Raw genomic sequence first — 22,579 nt, forward strand, 5'->3', positions numbered from 1 at the left:
GCCCGGGAGGGGTGCAAGGGCTGGGTCGCATGGCGGAGGCTCAGGACGCCAGCCGGACCCATAGTGCAGTGCAGCTATGCCCAGGCAGGCAGGAGCCTCCGGGAGCCCACCGGAGCTGGGTGGGGGCCCCCTGAGCAGAGCTCCCGACACCACCCCAGGCTGCTGGGAGTCCAGCTCCGCTGTCTCCCCAGTCACTACTCACACGGGGCGGGGGGCATTGGTTGGTAGCCGTGGGTGAGGCCTTAGGAAAGCGAAGGGGGGTTGTGTGCCCACATCTCCGGTTGCCCGTGGTTCTCATGCTTGAATCCATGTGCTGGACGTCTGGCCATTCCTGCTCGCTCCCAGCCTCACTGAAATGAGAGCTGAGGGAATTCTGGGTGGATGGATACCCCCAGGGGCAGAGAGTGGGGCGGGGGAGCAGCAGGCAGGTTTTGGAGGTCAGAAATCCGCTGGTCCAGTGGGATGCAGACTCAGGCAAGGTGCGCCTGGGCCAGCAGGGGGAGCCGGTCTCCCCGAGGCCTGGGAAGGAGCTCGCTGGGGGTCTGCAGGTGTGTTTAAGGAGCCCCTAGACACCCCGCCATCCTGTCTGCCCTGGGGGCACCTCGTGCAAACGCAGCATCCCACATCCGGCACTTGGCGCTATGCTCCGCTCCCCCCCTCAGTCCCCGGGACCCCAAGTGAAGACGGGGAGTCGGAATAGCCCAAGAGGCAAACCTGCACCCTGATGCCTCCCCGCCCCCATGCACATGGAGCTGCCAGGGAGCCCTTCAGTACCTACTTCTAAATGTGAGGGGGCAGCTGGGGCCCGCCAGGTGTTTGAGGGACGCGCAATGAGGAAGACAGAGCAAAGCAGTAGGAAAGGGGGGCGCAGCTCTGGACAAGCGAGCGAAACAGCTGTCGTGTTTCCTCAGCGACGTGAGACTGTGTAGCGCCCCAAAAGAACAGTAGGTTCTCCAAAGGAGGGACATCCAGAGAGTTAAGAGAACGTGGGGAATGAGAAATGGAAGCAAACTGGAAAGCTGAGGAGGGGCCGGAGGTGCGATTGGGCGCGTTTCCCCGCGAGCAGAACAGGAAGCCAGGTGTGGAGGCGGCTGTGGGCCAGGGCAGAGCCTGGGGCGGGCGCTGCCGCCCGGAGAGTCTGCACCGCGCCGGAAGCAGGAGGGGGTGTCGGGCTCAGGCGGGGGTTCAGATCGTGGCTCTCACAAGTGCCCCACCTGCCGAGCGTTCCCACGGGCACCACGGACATGACAGAACAGCGGGCACGGAGCAGGGATTCCAGGAGCTTCCAGAGCCAGGGCCCAAACAGCAGCACAGACTCCAACCCGGAAAGTAAAGCCGTCCTCACGCCGCCACCGGCAGGAAGGTCCCCCGCCCGGGACGTCACATCAGCCCCACCTGGTCCTGTGAGGGTGGAATACATGTGACCCTTGCTCATGCGCAGACTGAAGTGACCCCTCTCCGGAAGTGTCTCCAGGGAATGCGGTGGTGGGGGGAGCGCCATCATGCCCCACTGGGCCACCCCTGTCACTGCGATGCCCCACCACCTGCCGGACTTCCATTCCGGGCGCGCTTGGAAAATCCCTGGGTGGCCGGCCGGTTAGTTGGCGCCGTGTCGGAGGAGGAGGTGAGCACGATCAGCCGGACTCGCCTGCTGCTTCCGGCGCCCGCTTGTCGGAGGCCGCGCTGCACGCGGTCGGTGTGGACGCGTCACGTTGCTGCTCCCGCGTCTTCCGTGCAGCGCTGACTTGGACACCATTTGGGGAAGAGCCCCGAGCAGTGGAGGGACGCTCCCCCACGGTCCTGCATTTCACTGTGAAGGGAGTTGTCACCGCGGACCTCGTCTGGACCGTGGGCAGCTCAGCTGGTGCACCAGGTGCCAGCCGGTGGGCGTCTCCAGGCCGTGTCTTCTCGGCCATTGGGAGCACCGCCCGCTGAGTTTCCGTGTTTGTGACCCGTCTCTAGCAGTAGAACCTCCGACCCAGCACACTGTGCGGTGGTGGCCTGCGGGTGGGCAGTGGCCGTGCCCTCCCGTCAAGGAAGCCAATGGGCGTCTTGTCTTCAGGGGCTGCTCTTGAGGTGGGGAGACCATCTCCCCTTCTGCCACTTGTAGGTTTTTTCTCTCATGGATGGTGTTTTTCTTGCCTTTATTGCTTAGTAAGCGGAGCAGAGTGGTCACCTTTTTCCTCACTGACCTGCGCACATTCTCCTTCCTGCATCAGGAATACGCTCATTCAGAAACGCATCCCACCGCTGGGCCCTGTAGGGGACCCTGAGGCTGACAGGCCCGTTTCCCGCTCCCACTGAACTCACGTCCACGCAGCAGGGCAAGGGGGTGCCAGGGCAGTCTCAGGTGACATTTGGGCAGAGACTTGCAGGAAGGAGGGAAGGGCCGGCTTCTGGGGCCCAGGGACACAGCAGGGTGGGTTCTGAGGGGGCTGTGCCCCCTCCCAAGGCCAGGCTGGGAGGTGGGCAGGGGCATGGATCCCTCGAAGGCCCTGGAGAACCTTCAGAGCATGACAGGGCCTTGGGGCCAAGGAGTGACAGCAAACAGGCCTGGATTTGAGAAAGAGCCGTTTGAGGACCAGGGCTTGTGGCCAGCAGCGCAGCCATCGGGGGCCTGGCGGAACTCAAGTGTCCAGGAGCAGCAGGGTGGGAGGTCCGGCTCGCTGAGCGTTGGGGGGTCAGAAGACAGGCTCCTGCCTGGGCCCTCTGTGTCCCGTCCCCCCCACACGCACCCCCGGCTGGCGAGCGTCCTGTCGCGAGGCCACTCTGGGCCTGAGCACCGAGCCCTCTGCCAGCTGGGCCTCCCCTCCAGGAATCTGAAGTATGAGCCTGGCATCTTGGCCTTCCTCTCCCCTTCGGGCACTCCCACATCTGATGCCTCCCTCTTGTTTCAGAGGAGAAAACAGCATTTCCAATTAGGGGAGAATGTGCCCTCTCACCCTGGCTGGGGGAGGGGTGTCAGCGTCCCTTCTCCCAGCGCGGCCAGGCGGCCGCCGCCTCAGTCTTCTCATGCGTGACCTGCTGTGTCCTCTTCCCCCAGGGACAGGCCCCACCAGATCTGATGCCACAGCAGGAAGCCAGAGGCCAGGCCGACCCAGCAGGGTGGCTGTGGGCAAAGCTCTCGGGGCAGGGCTCTCGGGTGGCCTCTGACCCTCCCGCCCTTGTGGTGCCATAGCCCAGAGGCGCTGGCTTTCTGTGTGTGTGTGTGTGTGTGTGTGTGTGTGTGTGTGTGTACACCTGTCCACGTGCACCGGGCACGGGGACACCCCCAGACCAGATGGTGGCATGTGTGAGGCGACAGTCTGGGGCCCTGTGACCCAGGGAGCATCCTCCCATGGGCCCGCAGAGCAGAGCGGGAAGGGCCGAGGGGTGGGGAGGCCTCCTGCTCCCGTGAGTTCCCAGCCTGTGCCTCTCGGGGTCACCCCCCCCCCCACTGCCTTAATACAGCGTAGTGCACGCTGCCCTTTATTTCTCCCGTGCGTTTTTTTAGTGCAAGGCTGTTTTCTTACTTTGATTTCAGTGTTTTTTTTGGGGGGGAAAAGATTCCCAATGTTTCTTCTAGAGGATTTGCCGGTGGCCAGGTCCATATGGGGAGGTTGCACTGGGCACAGGGGCCGAGGTCTCCCGGCCCCGAGTCTCCACAGGCCCCGTGGGCGGGGTGGGCCCTGTGTCCCGCCAGGCACTGCTCCCTCCCATGTGGGCTCCCAGCCGCCTTCCTGTGTACTGAGCCTGAGCTAAATCTTGCAGCCGAGGACTTTATACCAGCGGGGAGGGCGGGACAGGTTGGCAGGACGCACACTGCCCTTTTCGTAGGCAGCCTGGACAGCCTGCCTGGGTGGAGAGACAGAGCGTCACCCGTCCTCTCCCTGAGCCCATGTGCCTCACGGGGGAGTTATGAGCACCGGTCCTCCCTGTGCTGCATTTGTGACTATGTCTGTCCTCGCCTGGGCCTTGGGGGGGCCAAGGGGCTGGGGCCCCCTCTCTGGGCAGCGTGCGGGCTTTGCTGCATTAAACAGAGGGCTGCTCTTGACCCCCTGGGTCTCGGCCAGCCTTCCACCACTGGGCTGGCTACCTGGCCGGTGCCTGAGCCGGCGGGCACTTGTCTGGCAGATACTGGGGTGGGGGTAGGAGGGAAGACTTGTCAGAGGTGGCTGCCATGTGGCCTGGGTGCCTCGGCCCTGTTGGGTCAGCGGTGGCCGGGGGCCAGGCTGGATGACTAGGCAGGTTCCAGCAGCTGCTTTGGTTGTTGGGAGTCTGGCCTGCCTTGGCCTGGAAGCTGAGCAGTTTCGGCGATGCCTCCTCACGTGTGCGCAGCCCTGGCCCCTGTGGCCCCTGTGCCCCTCTGGCCCCTGTGCAGGTGCAGCCTCCTTCCCCTCCCTGTGTGGGGACTCTCTGCCTGAGTCGCCCTGCTTTCCAGTGTCCTTGCGTTTCCATGGCACCCTGCTGGCTGGACTTCCAGCCCGACCTGCAGCTCCTCTGCTTGCCCCCGCGGGAGTGTTCCGACAGCCTCGGCCTCGTGGCACAGGGGTGTCAGATGAGTGTGCGCAGTGTGCAGGGCCAGGGGTGCAGGGCCAGGGGTGCAGGGCCAGGAAGCCTGAGCCCCGCTCTGCTCCTCCGAGCCCCGGCAGTTCTCACCCCAGCAGACCTGGCCCCGCTCACATGCCAGTGCCAAGGTGAGCCTGCGACGGGGCACGGCCGTCCCCGCTAGTGGCGCATATGACCCTGTCTTCTCTTTGCTGTGAGGTGTGTTGCTGGCCATTGGCACCATGCTGGACTCAGTCTCTCTCCTTTCCTGATCTCCCTCTGCTGGCTGGGGTGGGAGGGAAGCAGGCGATGCTTGCCCGCGGGAGCTGGAGCTGATGTGCCCCCGAGCCAGCTGCACGACAGCTGGGACAGGGCCGCGGAGGGCCCGCTCTTCTCCTGTGGGGACAGCCGAGCCCTGGCCCAGCCTGGGAATAAACTTCCTTCCCTTTGAAATGCTCCTGTCCCCTCCTGGGGGGCAGTGGGGTGGGGTTGATCAGGAGCACAGACTTTGGAGCAGGCCGCCTGTGTGGGACCTGAATTTCCTCTCCATCTGTGCCTCGGGTTCCTCCATAAAATGGGGATGTTTAGGTTCAAGTGAGCGAACACCTGGGAAGGCAGTGGAGCGTGCTGGGGGGTAGTTCTGTGGAGTCACGCAGGTGTCACTGCGAACATGGTGTTACCCCCAGGCTTGGCATCACCCCCCACACGGTGACACCCTGGGCGGCAGAGGCCAGTGGGAACGGGGTGGGGGTGCCAAGGCCCAGGAGTCGGGGGTTCCAGGTGGTCAGTGCCTTTCTGTCACTCCCCCTGGAGCACACAGGGCTGCTGGCCTGGGGGTGCTCAGGAAAGCACACAAAGGCTCTTTGTACCCCACCCAGGACACGCCCAGGGTCCCTGGCCCACACGGAGCCTCGGCACACGTCCCTGCCTTAGTGGACCTGGCCTGCAGGGACGCTGGGGTCCTCTGTCCCACCAGGTGGAACGGGGACCTCCGGCCTCCGGAGGCTGTTTCAGGCCCTGTGCCAGGGGCTCTCGCTGCAGAAAACCTGCCCAGAGCTGGAGTTGCCACAGGCCAGACCCCTCCCTCCCGTCTGTCTCTCCTTTGCTGCTCACTCTGCAAGGGCTTCCTGAGTGCCCTCTCCTTGGTGCCAGCCCTGTTTTATTTGTGTGGCAGCTCTAGGTGTCCCTTCTCTCTGAGCTCGTGAGCTGGCCCCACGTGGTCAGGAGTTCAGCACTTCCGGCTGTCCGCAGTGAGGAAGCACTTCTCCCGTTCACTCCCAGCCACTTCCATTAATGGGGACAGTGACTCTCCCCAAGGCAAGGGTTGGTTTTCCACATTCCAGGGAGGTGCCTGCCTGCCGGCTGCCGCTGGCGGTTTGAATTGCTGGGGTCCCATGTGGGGTGGTCTCGGTGGGGGATGGTGCCCAGTGTGGGGAGCCCTGGGGGCCAGAAGTGGGGAGGGGGCAGGTGCTGTCTGGGCACCCAGGACACTGTACCCGAGAGGATGGCTGCTGTGGGCCCTTCCAGTCTCCCAAACCCTTCCGTCCGTTTTCTCTGAAAACAGGCAAAGCGACTTGTGTGAAGTAGGTCAGTTATACAAAGAAGAGTTGAGGAAACTAACACCTCCCTGACCATCCAGTGTGAAAAGGAGACACCAGACAGTGTCCTCTTGTTCTTGTCCACACTGTTAAACAATTCATTGCAATTCCCAGCGCCCCTGTGTGTGCGTTCCTGACTGACCGCCCCTGCCACCACCCACATCATGGGACCAGAGAGCTGCCACCGCACAGGCCCTGTGGCCCTGGCTGCTCCCGGCCCCTGACTCTGGCTCCGGGAGCGCGGCCTGCAGCTGTCCGCAGGACTCCGTGGCCAGGCCACTGGGTGCCCAGGCGTGAGCCCTGCTTTCTCCGTGTGGGACCTGTGTGTGTGTCTGCCTCCCATTAGCTTTGCGGAGTGTTACTTAGGAGGTGTGACCAAACAACATGGTGAATGCTTCAATGAAAAAATGTATCACAGTAAAAGACACATGGCCATTAATCCCCCTCACAAGGCTCCCCTTTGCTTCGAACACACTTATCCCATCATTCTTGCCACTTTCTGGAGCAGTTCTGAAGTCCTCTTTCCTGAGTGTCCTTAGTTGGCTGTCGTGGCTGCCTCCATGTCCCGGATCGATTCAAAACGTTTACTTACCTTTTGACTTTGGGGAAGAGCCAGCAGTTGCGTGGTGCCAGATCCGATGAATAAGGTGGATGAGGACACACCGTACCGTTTTTATTTGACAGAATTGCCGTACTAGAAGCGATGTGTGACACGGAGCCTTTCCGTTGTGATCACAAAATATAGTGAATGCTGCTGCCGAGTGCCATCCAACGGAAAGGCAGGGAAGTTCAGTGCGGGCAGCGGCACGTCAAACCTTAGTGACAATGGGTGACAAGTTTCAACTTGTTCAGTGCAGTCAGGTGTGAGCTACGGTTGAGAGCAGGTGTGTTTTAAAGTGTGCCATAAATCACCCTCCATCATGACAGCGCTCCATGTCACACGTCACTCTGGGCCGCTTGCCTTTTCACATATGAGACTGGGTTTTTGGTCCTGCTGTTACTGAGCAAAATTTCCAGTTTGACGCACGCCTTTCTGTGTGTTTGGGCTTGGCGCCCTGGGGCCTCGGGGCAGGGTGCCTGACTGGGCATGAGCACCCAAGTCTGTCTCTGTCCGGTCCTGGAACTGGCAGGTGTGAAGGAGGTGAGGCCAGGAGCACGAGGAGGGACGGGCCCTGACTCCAGCCACGTGCCCGGGGTCCTGACCCTCCGTGGCCAGCGGTCTCCCCGGGGTGCCTCTGGGCTCTGTGCACCCACACTCCGAAACTGCGTCTGTGGACTCAGGCACATAGAGATGGAAACATGTAGCCATCCACTGGACACCGTTCCAGCCAGGAGCCTGTGCTTGCCTCTCGTCCCTCCCAGACATTAGAACTCCGTGTTTGGAAACTTGATTTCCTCTTAGCCAGTGTGACAGGTAGGCTTCCCTGTAGGGAGAAGTTCGGGCAGTAGTGACAGGGCGTCGGTGGTGACTTGTCACCTCGGCTGAAGGCGGTCCCTGGCAGAGACAGTTGTGCCGAGAAAGAGCCTGTCACCAAATATGTCTGAAAGTCGAGTTAGGAGCTCCCAGGGAAGACGACAGTGTGACACTAATTCATTGGAGAAGTCAGGAGGGACTTGGTCCCCACCCCATTCCCAGGACGGTTGTGGGTGCAGGGATGCAGCCCGCGACAAAGCGGGTGGGGCCCTAACCTGATGCTGATGGGAAGTCAGGTGTGGTAGCAGGACAGCCAGCACAGCAGTGGGCGTTGGCCGTGCTGGTGGCAGCTGACGTCACAGCAGACCTGGAGGACAGGGGCGTCTGCAGGAAGGGGGCAGGGCCTCGGCCGGGCGGGGGTCTGTGGTGGGGGCCGTCACGGGCTGGGGAGGCCGGCAAGGGGCATAGCAGGAAAGGAGCACACCTGCCCGGCAGATACACACATGCACCTCCGTGTACACACTCACAGCCACTTACACACACACACACACACACACACCTCACACACAGACACACACTCACACTGCAGTGGGTGGCCACAGGAGTCCTCGTGGAGGGGGATGGTCCCGACGCCCGTGTTGAGTGGAGACAAGGGGTAACTGAGGTGGGCCCTGCTGGCAGCTTTGCTCGCGCAGGTGGACGCCCCTTTTTGAGTTTGCACGTGTGTGCGTGCCAGCCGCTCTGTGTCGCTACCTGGGGGCGTGTGCTTTTCATCCTCACTTGTCCTGGGCGTGAGGCGGTGCAACCGTGCGCTCTGCTCCTGCACGCTCAGGAGGGGCCACTGAGCTAGGACCGCAGGACACAGGGCCTTCCGCCGGCGCTGGCCCCTCCCTGGGGCTGCCCTGGGCGTCAGCACGCACTGCACATCTGGTGGCTGCCCGAGGCCAGGCCTCCACGGGTCTGCAGCTCTCCAGCTTCTCTTCAGGGTTAGAGCTTCGCTCCTAACGCGTGCGCACCCACCGTGCCGGCGCCCAGGCTGAACGGGCATCCCGCCCCGCTGTGCCAGGACGAGGTCTGGGAGCCGAGAGGACGTTGTCAGCAGGGCCAGGGGCTGCCTCCCCCTTCAGGCCTGCTCATCCTGCCCCCAGGAGACGCGGGGAGACGCATCCACGTTGTCCCTGCTCCCGGCACCTTTCTGGGCAGCGTGCCTCTAGCCGTTGACGTCGGGGTTGGCCTGCTTCCGGGGCTCTGAGGTCCAAGGCAGTGTGTTTTTGGAAATGCCCACCCCTCTGCCTGGGATGCGCCCCCTTTCCTGCAGGCTCTGCTATCCCGGGAGGAGGGAGCTGCCTTCAGGAAGGGCCAGCCGGCAGGCACTTCCTTCTCAGGAGCCCAGGCCCTCAGCAGTTCCTTCTGGATTCTTCCCAGACCGCTCCCTCAGCACGCGGCTGGGAGTGGCTCCTGCCGCTTGCTGCCTCGGCTCCTTCCTGGCACGGCATGTGCTGCACGGGCTGCACTTCCGGGCCACTGTGTGTCTGCGACAACAGGGCGTCTGGACACAGCTTTGTCACGCTCTGTGCTCTCCAGCCCGGTGGCCCTGGGCCTGGAGCCTGGTCCGGTTGTGCGAACAAGTGCGTGAGGCGCCAGGCTGCCCGTGAAGACACCTCCTCCCACCATCAGAACCGCACAGAGCGCGTGGTGTGTGTGTTCTGCCCTCGGGTCTGGGCACCGTTGGCCAAATGCACTGTCCCAGTGGGGCTGGACAGAGCGTGACAAAGACCATCTCCTGCCTTCCCTTTCAGAAGTGGTGCCGCTTTGCCGAGCTCTCTGATACCTCTTGAGTTTCCTCTTGTTTACAGTGGGAGGTAGGGGTGAGTTGTTTTTCTCAGGGAAACCCCGTTTCCCAGCGCTGTTTCTGAAGACTCTCCTTCCCCCCACAGAACTGCGTTAGCGCCTTTCTTGAAGTCCAGTTACAGTGTGAATCTCCCCCTGAGCTTTCTCTGTTCCATTTGTGTATCTGTGTGTATCGCCAGTAACAGTATCTAAATACTGTCCTTCCAAACACAGTCTTGAAATTGATGACTTCTCCAACTTGGCTTTTCTTTCTAAGAACGATTGAATTTTCCTGAGTCCTTTTGCATTTCCCTATACATGTGAGAACCATCCTGTCAATTTCTGCCAAAAATTCTGCTGGGATTTGGGTAGGATTGTGTTAAATCTGCATTGAACTGAGAAAAGAAACAATATTGCGTCTTCTAATCTATGGCCATGGTGAATTGCTTCATTCCTTTAGGTCTTTAATTTCTCTCAGCGATGCTTTGTACTTTTCAGTGAGAGGTGTCGGACATTTTTAGTTAAATTCATTCCTAAACCTTAAAAATCCTATTGTAAGCAACAGTTTCATAAATTGTGTTTCCTGTTTGTTGCTAGCATATGGGAATAAAATTAATTTTTTTATATCGACTCGTATCCTGTGATGTCGCTAAGTTTAGTTTTTATAGCTCTATAAAGTATTCTCTGTATATACAACTATATTATTTCCCAAACAAGACGACCTTTTCCTTTCCCACAGTAACGCTTTTTATTTGTGTAGATACTGGTGTTAAGTCTTTTCTTCTAACATAAGCATTTATAGTTATAAATTTCTCCCAGGCCCAGTGTTAGCTGCATTCTACAAATTTCATGTTATGTTTCTATTATCTTTTCTTTGCATTGTTTAATTTGCTGATAAGTTTGTCCCGTAGAAGTTAGAAGTTCATCCCAGATATTGTCGTCTTCAGTTTGGTAAACTTGTTTGTATCTTTTGGACTTTCCATATCTTTTCTGGGAGCCCTCATCTTTTCACTCGTTATGTTCACCCTTTCCTCCAAATCCTTGAATCATTGAATACATTGATTTGCTTTCTTTAAAGTCTTTGCTACCTCCAGCGTCTTTGTTGTGTCTGTGTCTGTTTTCCCTGGTTGTGGGTTAGAGTTTTCTGTTTCTTCACATACCCGGTATTTTCTGATGTTGGGTATCGTGGAGGCAGAGCAGTTGAAGGTCCTGGGGTTTGTCCCCCCAAGTGTGTCGCAGTGGTTCCAGCAGGCAGATCGTTTGCTGTTGGTTCAGCAGAAGCCTGTGTGGCTTGGGGAAGCTTTCTTAGGGCCGGAGCAGAGAAACCCTTCCTGTGGGGCTGCGTCAGCCTTGCTGCCCGGCCTGCCTTCTGGAGAGGCCCTCGGTCTCTGCTTGGGCTGTGCGGATGCTGTTTCCTGCCCCTCCATCCTCCGGACGCCCCTTGAGCTCACAGCTCCCTGCAGAAGGGCCACACACACCCTCAGCCGAGTGGGTGGCCAAAGGCTTAGGGGGCTCCGCTGGCCGTATTCCTAGAGCCCCCTCCCGGCAGCCCCGCCCTGTCCTGTGCCGCGAGCCCCAGCTGCGCCCCTTGTCCCCACGGCTGCCGAGACTGCGGGCCTTGCCTTCCTGCCCCGCGTCTGCAGCAGGCAGGTGTGCTCACCATCCCTCCATGTCCTGCCCTCAGCCGGCGTGTGCTTGTTTGTGGTTGGTGGTGGGCGGCAAGTCCAGTGGCAGCTTGTATCACTGTGGTTGTGGGAATGAAACTCCCTCCCTGTCCCCCGGGCTGGTTCTGTTTATTCTACCATGTTTCCCTGAAAATAAGACCTAACTGGAAAATAAGCCCTACCATGATTTTTTTCAGGATGACATCCCCTGAACATAAGCCCTAATACGTCGTTTGGAGCAAAAATTAATATAAGACCCGGTCTTATTTTGGGGGAAACACAGTAGCTCACCTTTCATTTCAGAAGCTCTCATTTCTGATTCTTAGTTTGCATTCCTTTGCCTCCCTTTTCAAATCTTCCTCTGAGGTCTTCTCGTTTGCTGTGTTACAGTTTTCACCTGTTGTGTGTGTGTTCATTTCTGCAGTGTTTTCATTGTCAGTGGGGTGGTTCCTTTCTTCTTCTCTTCCGTTTTCATTGGATTCAACAAGAAGCTTTTTTCGCTTGCTTTGGAGTGGACTGAGTTTTCCTGCGCTGTGACGCGTATGCGATCGCTTCCCTGCCTGAGCTTGCTCCTCTGGTTTGCACGAAGCCGTGAGAAGCTACCAGCTGTCTCGCTGTTGGAGGGCAGGACAGACAAATCGGGAGGAGGCCGCAGTGACCCACGGATGACGGGCTAGAGTGGGAGGCATCAGGCCGATCCGGACGCAGACGCCCACCGGGGTGGGGGCTTCACTGTGTCGGTCGTCCACACCTGTCTGCTGGCGCTGCGAGCGGACGGGGCCTGGAAACCGCCAGCCCAGCCGCGGCGTGTGCACCCAGCACCTGGTCTTGCTGTGTAATTTCCTCCGGTAGAAGGAACAGGGTTCCTCGCGAAGTGGCTGGTTCCAGGACCAGGGCACGGAGCAGAACAAGAGGGGCCGAGACGCCCTTGCAGTGCTCCATTATTCCAGCCGCCTGGGGCTGTGTGGCCGCCCATCCCGCTGGCATCTGTGCCCCGGAGAGGCAGTGGGGTTCATGCCGATGCCGGGGTGGCCGGGAGACGGTGTCCTGCGAGGGCAGAGGTCCTCATGGGCAGCCAGAGCCTTGGTCGCGTCCCCAGGGCAGAGGCAGCCTTTCCTCGCTGCCTGACTTGTCCTCTCAGTGGCTTTGGAGTTGCCACTGTGCAGTGTGTGAACCTGGCAGAGGAGAAGGTCAGCAGGCCTTTTGTGGGGTGTGGCTGAGGCGGGGTGCGGGCATGGGGTTGGCAGACCCATGGCCATGCCCTGTAAGTGGGCCCTCTCAGTGACTCTGAGCCGTCCCTGTCACTGGTCAGATGTTTGAGTTTTCAGGACTTCCTGGGCTCCTGTTTTTAGGCCAGCTCCAAAGAGGGCCTTGGGCACACCGTTCTTGCACCTGCGCAGGAAGGCGCTGTGGACACACCCATCGGGGTCCACTGCCCTTGGTGGCTATGGGAGCAGCCTCCTCCCAGCGCCCGCTCTGCGCCTGCTCTGGCGGCCTGTCTCCCAAGGCCATCTGCGTGCAGGCATACCTGTCCACACGGCAGGTGACAGCAGCCCGCACCCACTGCCCAGCAGGACACAGCCTGCCGCTTTCTTGTCTCAGCCGGGCTGGGGTCAGGCAGGGGTGCCGTCGGCCCAGGAGCTCATGGGCAGAGCTGCTGGGCCCTCCCTCGGGCTGTGCCCTCCCCACAGCAGCGCCCGAGAGGCGCCAGTTTGAAAAGGCGACTGGGACACGCCCTCGTGTAACCAGACTTGGCTGGCCTTGGCCTGTAAAAGGAGCAGCTGTTTGTGTCTGCCGGCCCGAGCCCTCCTTTCCCCTGCGTCCTCATTGGCTGCTGTCAGCTGGCTCAGTCCCGCTGCCCAGGGATGGGGGAGGAGGGAGCGGCGTCCCTGCTGGCCTCCCACTTTCCCTCTCCACCTCTGCGCTGCCCCACGATGCTGGGAGACCACGCCGGCCTTTCCTCAGACCGGGCTCTGCTCAGCCAGGCCCCAAAAACTGGACTCAGCTGCAAAATGGTGCTTCAGGCCGTCGGCAAAGTGCTCAGGTGAACGAGGGGGCGGGGTTGGCGTCTGGCTGTCCCTAGCCCCTGCTCCTGGGGTCAGTCTGAGGAGGAGTGGCTACGTCTGCCACCCTCCCAGGTAGAGCCCTGGTGTGCAGCCCATCTGCCAGCCCAGGGTTTGGTCAGGGACGTGGTCTGCGTGACATGTCCCCTTAGTCTTGTGTGTACTGCTGCTCTGGGAAGGAGTCCTCTCCCCGAAAGGGCTGCCGGCACATTTGCACCTGGCAGGTGACCACAGCAGTCCTGCCCACTGGACAGGCCCTTCACCACCGACAGGGTGCCTAGCCTGCTGTCCCCAGGCGGGGTGACTGGAGCCTGTCCTTGCCCGGCCATTGTCTCGGTGTTGCCAGAGAAGCCCATTCCGACCGTGCCCACCTCTTGTTCTGACCTGCTGCCGGAGAGCCTCCAGTGTCCCCCACACGGGCTTAGGGCGAGCCAGTCCCGTGCCTGCTCGAACCAGAGTGTACGCAGCTGTGCCAGGCATTCAGGACAGCGTGTGTGCATGGGGGCCGGGCAGCACCCTCGCAGGTGGGCACTTCTGTGTTGTGGGGGCCGCCAGTGGGGGGAAGGGCCCTCACGGTGTCCGGAGCTCTGCCGGCACCTCTCAGTGTCACAGTGTAGACTCAGCCAGGTCTCCTTCAGTGTCATAATCTTAGGTCTGCCTGTGGTTTCAGTGGGTCGTGATTTCAAAAAGAAATTAATCTCTTGCTTTTCCGGTTCTGAGCAGACCCTTGTGAGGGTCTGAGGTGAGGGCCATTCCGGTCGGGCTAGTCCTTGTGGAGTGACCCCTGTGTGTGTGTGCCTCCGACTATCTCTGGGCACCTCCGGTTTCCACCTGTCCCTCCACAAGGCTCTTGCCCACAGCAGGTCACCTGCATGGCACGTGCAGAGGGCTCACAATGACTTACGAGCAGAAACCCGAGATGTGCCCCCCAGCTCATGAAAGCTGTGCCTCGTCGTGTTACGTGTGACATTTGGAACCGTGGGCAGGCCGGTGGTACTGCGCTCCGGGCATCGTTCTGATGGGGAACAGTGGCCGTTGTGGACAGTACAGGGGACCACGTGCATGTGTGTTCTGGGTGTGCGCGCTTGTGTGCATGGCGGGGAGGGCGGGGGGCGACAACGCTGACGCGGGACTGACCCTCTGAGCCGTGGTGTGTGGCTGCAGAGATGCCCGCAGGCTCTGGGAGACAGGCCCAGGCCATTCCCGCGGGATCTGCGAAGGCTGCGTGGCCAGGTGTTAGACGCAGAGTGGCCTGTTCACAGGTAGAGAAGTGAGTAGAGCACGGGGGCCGTGCAGTGGCCACAGGTCAGGGTCCATAGCCCCTGACGGGCGCACACACGGGCAGCGGGTCCGCCTGCCACCCTCTACCGCCCAGGAGCTGTGAAAACCCACTGTTTGGGGTGCTGACCGCCTGGCGGTGAGGCCAGGAGAAGCGACCTGGTGTCCCTCTCCGCAGCACCCAGCTGCAGCCCTTGGGGGTTTGATGGGACTTAACAAGGGTCCCATGGGGTCTTTCCAGCCCTCGGTGCTCCCGAGGCTCTGTGATAGGAGGGGCTTGCGGTGGCTCCAGGCCATTTGGGCCCAGGCGGGAGCCTCTTGAGTGTCACAAGGGCCGTTTGCAGCCCCCACCACAGGCCTCTGCATCAGAAGCTTGGGGGACAGGATGTTCACGGCCGGTTGACAGCCCCCTGTGCCAGCCGTGCCCTGTGTGTCTGTGTCCCGGCCATCGGGTGACAGGGCTGGCCCCATAGCTTGGCCCTGTTGGCGAGACATCCTGTGGAGCCTGACGCTGGGCGGTGCTGCCAGCCGGGAGCAGGTGCCCGCACACTGCCCGCCCGCACAGCTCTTCTCTGGCCTTGAGCCCCACGGCCCTCCCCTGAGGTAGCCAAGTGAGGTGTGGCGTCCTGCTGGTACCATCTTGTCAGCCCCGGGCGGCCTTGCCGTGGGGTCCCTTCTCAAATGCCAACAGCGCCCGATTCTGCAGAGCGGCTTCTGGGGGTCCACTGCTCATGGATCTCAGGTTCCTTGGCCCTGTGCCCACCCCAGACCCCTACCTCCTCTGCCCCGAGCCTGTCCCCATGCGCAGCCACCACCCCTGCCTGCTTCCAGGCTCTCCACGCTTTCCTTCCTCCCCCCGGGCTCTATCTCCCAACCTCCTGGCGATGGCCTGAGCTAGCCCAGCATCCGTGGGGGGTTAGGGGGGTCACAGGCTGAGTGGGACCCTAGGCAGAGAGTTGCACCCTCCGCCCTGCCCGTTCCCTGGTCCAGTGCCACCTCACTGGGCACAGCTGGCCCTGCTCTGTGCCGGGAGACGACCAGCCCAGCCCTCACCCGTGTGACTGAGGCTTTGAGACTTCATCCTGTTTTCAAAACCTGGAAGTTACTTGTTGCTCCTGGGAGAGGGACCACGCCAGTCAGGCCATCGGGAAGTGGCCCACAGGGGTGTCCGTGCCTGGGCACCAACCCACTCCTGTGGGCTGAGGGGCTGGGTCAGCGACTGGTACTCAGGGTGTTCCCTCAGCTGCAGCCCAGCCCAGGTGCTCGATGCGGGCAGGTGGGGGATCCCCCGCGGTGTGGCCGAGCTCCTAGGGCCGGACTCCGCCTGCAGCTGATGGAAAGCACGGCAGCCCCCATGACACCTCCAGGGAGTGTGTCCCCCAGGCGTCACGCCTGCTGAAATCATCTCACTCGGCACAGATGGGTCATATCACATGTCTGTGCCTGGGTCACACCGAGCCATTGCTGGGGCCTTCCTGGGGAACTTGGTGGCGTGACATTGGACAGGGTCTCGTAGACAGGGAGTGTGTGATGCCCCACGATGGTGGCAGTTCCTGCTGGTCTGCCCATGGCTGCTCACGTGGCCACTCGTCCGGGCTACAGGTGGCTGTGCATGGTGGCTCGTGGGACAGTCGCCGCAGGCTGATGTTCATGCATGTTCCGTGAGTCCCCAGCTGTCACGGCTTCTAAACGGCAAAGCAGGGAGATGGTTTGGGCAGCCGGCTTCGCAGCCCGGGCCCCCACCTCACCCCATCCCACCCATGTGACATGGGACCCTGCAGCCCCGGAGGCTGAGGCTGTGTGGCTGGCCTGGGAGTGGCCATGGGCCTGTGTGTACTCGCCTCTGGGAGGGAGAGTCAGCCTGGCCCCGTCACGCTGAGAACCTGCCCAGCGGATGACACTCGGTGCGTGGTCAGAGCAGAGGCTGGCGTGGGGTCAGGGAGCCTCCTGCCGGCTGGTGCCTCCTGCCGGGGCCGAGGGCACAGGGACCGCCCAGGCCAGTTGTGGCTTTCTGACAGGATGGCATATCTCTCTCAGCAGCCGAGAGCCAGGGTCAGGAGAAGGGCTGCGGGCAGGAAGTAGCGTGGCCCATCCCCAAGGGCGTCAGCAGAGCCCCTCCTGGGGCTTCTCCCTCTGTGTGGCCCAACCTGGGGAAAGCTGGGAGCCTGTCCCCAGCCGAGGGGCCACAGGGCCCTGAGAAACTCGTGTCCACACTTGTCCCCAGTGAGCAGCCCCACCATTCCCACGGGGACCTCCTGAAGTGCCCCTCTGTGTGGCGTCCGCGCCTGTGCCCCACCACAGCCCACACGGACACACGGACAGCTCACAGATGGGGTCGGGAGCCTGGGGTCAGGGTCTGTTCTGCGCGTTCCCAGGACACTGCCCAGGACACTGCGGCCCTGCCTGGCACTGGCCCCTCCCAGCACTGCAGCCCAGCACACCTCGCCTTTTAAGGGAAAGATCTGCGTGAGAAGCTCAGGCATTCAGGGAGCATTTCCCTTCCTGTTTCTCTTAAATAAACCACCAGGAACTTTTCAAAACAGAACAAAAAAAGGACAAGGTCAGGGAGCTGCCGGGACCTTTCACCCCCCTACCCCCATGTGTGCCTCATCAGGGCTGGGGGGAGGGGCCACAGAGAGCCCTTAGGACGGCCCTGTCCCCTGTCCCATGGGGTAAGCAGGTTTGCGCCTCCTTCTGTGGTCTGAGGACCTCGGAGTGTGAGCCCCCTGGCCCGGCCCTTGGCACGCTGGACCCAGGGCCACGGAGGGTGCCACTGCTGTGTTCCCAGGACACCTACACTGGCGCCTTGTGGGCACATCTGACGCTCCCCTGAGGCAGGCGGGCGGCACGACACCTCCCTGCAAGGCTGCTACTCTGCTGGGGGTCCCTCTGGGGCACTGCCCCCTCAGTCACCCTCCATCCAGGGGAAGGGGCCCCTCCTGGACGACCCATCCCTGAGAGTGTCACCCAGGCGGCCTTTCCTGGCAGGTGTAAGACGTTGTGGCAATGCTGGCCTGCTGTTTGTTTTCAGCCCTGGTGCTTTAACGAAAGCATCCAGATAAGAACCAAGACACCAGTCTGCACTGCGACGAGTTTTCCCTCCTTTTCTCCAAGTGTCTCCCAGAAGCCAAGTCCAAACCTGAAAGGACTGGACCATCCCCAGGTGTGGGAGGCTGGCGGCCTTGCCCCATGCTGGCCCTGAGAGCGACAGGCGGGCATGTGCCTGGGCACGGGGTGGTCACCTCTGGGAAGGCGGCGTGCAGGCCTGCACGGGGGCCTCTGCCAGGTGGGCTCCAGTGTGTGACAGACACATGGACCTGTGTCACACCCAGCCTGGGCCCGCGTTCCCAGCCCTGGCTCTGGGCTGCTGTGGGCAGTTTCCTTCTTGGGGGACATGCCATCTGGTTGGCCTGCCTCGGCCACATGCACCCTGGCCCCAGCTCTGTCCTGGGGCCATGTACCCCACCCCCAGGGGTGAGGCCCCTCAGCACCAGAGCTTTGGCTCCCAGGTTTAGCTCCTCATGTTCGCCGTGTTCAACTGGGAACAAAGACATTGCAAAACCATTGTTTGTGTTCGTCAGTGTAAAAACAGTCACAACAGGCCTGTCCTGCTTTAAATAGCAGCACATTTTTATGGAAACACTGTTTTCCTAAACAAGACAAACTTGTAGTGAGAGGTGGCAGTTTCTGCAAGTCTCTGTCACGTCTGGCTCACACCTGCCTGTCCCTGGACACCTGCAGCGGGCACTTGGGAGGGAGCGCGGGCATGCAGGACGGGTGAGCCTGGAGTCCGGTGATGGCAGGAGGCCTGCATGCTGAGTTCTGGGGTTGCTGGCACACAGCAGGTGCCAGTAGGGGGCCATTGGATCCCGTACACAGGACACATGCCCACCTGCCCGCCCTGTGGGACTCTGCTCAGAGGTCAGGGGCAGTGAAGCCTGGTCCCATGTCCTGCTTGGTGGTCCTGCCTTGGAAGCCCAGGCCAACGGCCGAGTTGTCACACGTTGTGGGGAGATGACTAGTGGGACCACCTCCCCAGCCCTCGTGGGCCGAGTTCCCGGTGTGGCTCCGTGACGCCGGGCTCCTGGCTGGTGTCTGCACCCCACTCTCCCCCTCTCAGTGGCAGGGCAGCTCTGCGCGTCAAGCCACAGGCCCCTGGTGGTGGCAGGGCCAGCCCCGCTGGTCTCCAGGGGCCCGCCGTGGCCGCCACGCCTGCGCTGGCTGTGCGATGACCGTGCCCCTGTCTCGGCAGGAAGTCCAAAGCAAAGCCCAACGGGAAAAAGCCGGCCGCGGAGGAGAAGAAGGTGTACCTGGAGCCCGAGTACGCCAAGTCCCGGATCGCGGACTGCGAGCTCAAGGAGCTGGTGCTGCTGCCCCGCGAGGTCGACCTGAACGAGTGGCTGGCCAGCAACAGTGCGTGGGCGGGCCGGGGCGGGCCCAGGGCCTCGGGGGTCCCCAGAGCACTGCCATCAGCTGGAAGCTAAAGCAGGGGTGGCCGGCCCTGCAGTGGACTCGGGACTCGGTGTGGGTCCTGACTGCACCGGAGGCTGGGACGCCAGTGCCAGGGAGAGCCAGGGATGGGAGCGTGGCTGCAAGGCCATGGCCCGGGGCAGGGGTAGGCGGGGGCTCAGGGCTCACAGAACGCCTGCACAAATGGCGGCTTCCACGGGCAGCTGGTTCTTCTCTGAAGGGCGGTGGGCTGCAGCTGCTTCTGCTCTAATCAGTGCCCAGGCGGCATTTCTGATCCAGCAGGTGTTTGTAAGAACAGGGGTGTGAGTTCAAGGGGCCCTAGCCCCTCGTTGGGGTGGGATGTTTGCCCCACCACATGGGGAGGGGGTCCAGCCGAGACGGTGCCGGCCTTCTGCCCAGCTCAGCGCTGTCCAGGTGTGTGCCCACCTCTATGGTGGGAGCCGGCGGCCAGCTCCCAGGGCCCGAGCTCCGTGCCAGGGCCTTTGTCCCCAGTCTGTGGTGTGTGCCAGCTGCTCCAGGGTCCAAAGACCGCACTGTCCCTGGGCGTTGGAGTCGTCCAGGCTTGTGATGTTCACGCTTCTCTCCTCTTGCAGCCACGACATTTTTCCACCATGTCAACCTGCAGTACAGCACCATCTCGGAGTTCTGCACGGGAGACGCCTGCCAGACCATGGCCGTGTGCAACACGTGAGTTGTGGCTGGCTGTGGCAGGCCCTGGGGACTCGGGTGGGCTGTGGGGCCATGGCCCTGCTGCTGGGCTCCGCACTCATGGTGTCATACCCACTCATAGTGTCTGACGGCATGGGACTCTCCTCAGCAGTATCCCCAGTCCCCATGGGGGCCAGGGCCTGGTAGAGGAACAGAACGGAGCCCAGTGAGGGAAGGGGCACTGGCCGTGTTGCTCCCTCAGGACACAGGGCACTAGGAGTTGGCCAGAGGCTAACAGGCCGTGTTCTAGGGGCAGGGACGTTTCCACAGGACACACCAGTCAGTTTCCTATCCCAGCAAAGCCCCGGGAAGCTGCAGGAGCCTCCCCGCCTTAGCTGTTGTCCACCGAGTAAAGTCTCGTCCTCAGAGCTCCTGCTTTAGCAGCAGAGAGGCAGGGTGGCGAGGGGTGGCAGGTGGAGGCACCTTCTCATTGGCAGGGTGTGTGGGTCTGGGGTCCCAACAGGCCTGCTGCTGGTCACTCTTGTCCGGAAGCTGGTGCACATGTACGTACGTCCTCAGTGATCAGCCGTCCCTGAGGGGCCTGGGTCCTCGCCACCTTGGCAGCTGCTCCTGAGTGCATTGTGGGTAGGAGAGCCACCGTGTGGCACGGGCTTGCCACCAGCCTAAGTAGCAGAAGTGAGGGCTAATGGACACATGCAGGCAGGAGGCCGGATGGCTGAGGGGCAACACAGGAGTTCCTTTTTGATGGTTCCTGTTCGTGGTCGGAGGACTGACACAAGCATGTGACCCGCTAGCCCCTGCTAGCCTGTCCTGAGTGTCTTCTGCCTGCAGACTGCTGGCCAGGCTTCCTGGCACAGACCCAGCTCAGAGCAGAGAAGCTGAGCTCTGCTCTCGCTGGAACCCACCCAAAGCCTCAGCATAGGCAGATGGCAGAGGTGCCCCTTCAGCCCTCAGCCCGCTGGACCCTGCTCTCATGTCCTGAGTGGGTCACAACTCAGGGCTGCGTCACGCAGGAGCAAGTGCAGATGACAGCAGCTCTCTATTGCTTATTCGTTCGTCATGTGTGTCCCCAGCTAGCCACAGAGGAACACAGCCAAGGGTAGGATGGGACAGTGCAGGGCGCATGCTCGAGGTGAGCTTGGGCAGGAGGACGTCGACATGGGATGTAATTGGCCTCTGCAGAGCAGACACAGTGGCAGTGATGGCCCGTGGCAGGCGGTCGAGAGCCAGGCTTCGCCTGCTGCTGCATTTGCAAGTGCCCTTCAGCGTCAGTGTGTGTGAGCAGAGGCTCCTCAAAAGGGCGTCGGGTCTGCTTTGGGCAGCCCTGCACGTAGACTGATCTGCCCTGTGTCACTGGGGGCGCTGGGCCACGTAACGCCTCTGCCCATTCTTGCCGCCTGAGCCCGCTTCCTGCTCGTGCATCAGCTGAATGGACATGCGTGTAGTGCCCCCCTAGAGTCGCGTGACATCAAGGGTTGGAAACTCACACAGTAGTTTAAGAGGAAAAGGGGGCTTGTCCGAGGTCCACAGAGCCACTCGCTGTCCCAGGACCAGCACATCCACCTGAGGCCTGAAGTAGGGCCCAGGCCCGGGCCCAGCCCCCGCCTCCCCCCGCCAGTGTCTGTAGGACAGAAGCCAAAGGCTAATGTTGGAGTCCCAAAGGAGAGGAGAAAGGACCCTGCTGAAAACATACTTGAAGGAATAATGGCTACAAACTTCCCAAGTTTGGCAAAGACAAATCTACAGATTCAAGAAGCCGAAAGAACTGCAAAGAGGAAAAATCCGAAGAATCCCTGCACAGACACGTCACAACCAAACTGCTGAAAACAAGAGACCTTACCGGTGGCAGGGACCACGCAGCACCTGTGGGGACGCTCCCATTAGAAACGTCAGGGCCGGGAAGGGGCTCCACAGCATCTCTCCAGTGCCAGAAGGTGACAGCAGTCACCGAGAGCCCCACCTCCAGGGAGCTGCTCACTGGACGGAGAACCATGAGAGTGCCAGCCAGCAGACCTCTCCAGGAGAACCACAACAGGGAGCCCTCCAGACAGAGGGACGTGACACCAGAGGAGACGTGGGCCATCAGCACGGAGGGAGAGCAGCAGAGACAGGAACTACAGAAGCCATTCCTGTCCTCTTAAGTCCTTTAGACGTGTTTGGTGGACGAGCAAAGATGGTTTCAGTACGTGCAGGTGGAAGACACACAGTGCTAGCACGGGGACACGGGGACCTGTGGGGCGGCCTGCTTTGTGGTGGGCATGGCAGTGCTGGCCCAGAGCAGCCTCTGAAAACACTACGCAAATGACACCGTCGAAATCAGAATAGATACGTGAAAAGGAGGTTTGTTTCCCTGTAAGAAGGCAGGAAAGAAGAAATAAGGATGAAAACAAAGGGAACAAATAGTAAACAGGTCATGGTGAACCTGAAACAGTGGCAGTCAGTGTCAGTGGTAGAAATATGCCGATGACAAAACGGGTGATAAGAACGGGTTTTTAAATTGTTAAGTGAGCCAACTATACAACGTCGACAAGAAACTGACTTTCAATGCAGTGACGTCAGTAGCTTAAAAGTAAAGGGGTGGAAGAAGACGTGCCAACGAAACACTAACCAGAACAAAACTGAAGCGGCCGTCAGTAATACCGGCCAGTGGGCTTCAGAGCGAAGCCAGTACTGAGGCCTGAAGGCGACTGCATGTTTACAAAAGGATCAATTCACTAAGGGGTGTGTACAGCAAGCAGCAGCCTTTACACAAAGCGAGTGGACAGAACCAACCAACAGGAGAAACAGGACTCACGTTATAGCTGAAGGTTTTAGCCCTCTTCCGCTGGAAGCAGTCGGAACTAGTAGAGAGAAAGCCAGCAAGGTAGAGACCCAGATAACACCACCACCAGTGCGACTCGAACTGACCCTTGCAGTGCGCTCCACCCTGAGCAGCAAAATGCCCATGCTTTCAGGGCACCCAGTACACCCTGTCCTGGTTCACAAAACAGCCCTGAACAAACTGAAGATCCGAGTCCTACAAAGCAAGTTATCTGACTAGAATGAAATTAACCCAGAATCCATAAC

At 60.7% G+C, this 22,579-nt stretch overlaps 1 protein-coding gene across 5 annotated transcripts in view; it reads left to right on the forward strand.

Annotated features, from left to right (window-relative positions):
• The window catches only part of MOB2 (MOB kinase activator 2), a 61,568-nt gene that overhangs the window by 32,993 nt on the left and 5,996 nt on the right, over positions 1-22,579 (forward strand). For 2 of the 5 annotated variants that reach the window (XM_074336945.1, XM_074336943.1), the window contains exons 2-3: positions 18,627-18,787; positions 19,438-19,531. In XM_074336945.1, coding sequence (XP_074193046.1) covers positions 18,627-18,787; positions 19,438-19,531 — 255 coding nt within the window. Of the gene's footprint in view, positions 1-10,996; positions 13,078-18,626; positions 18,788-19,437; positions 19,532-22,579 lie in introns of those variants that run through there. The other 3 variants (XM_074336942.1, XM_019714740.2, XM_019714743.2) reach the window with 3 other exon arrangements.

Source organism: Rhinolophus sinicus, linkage group LG06 (assembly GCF_036562045.2).
Source record: "Rhinolophus sinicus isolate RSC01 linkage group LG06, ASM3656204v1, whole genome shotgun sequence".
NCBI lineage: Eukaryota > Metazoa > Chordata > Mammalia > Chiroptera > Rhinolophidae > Rhinolophus > Rhinolophus sinicus.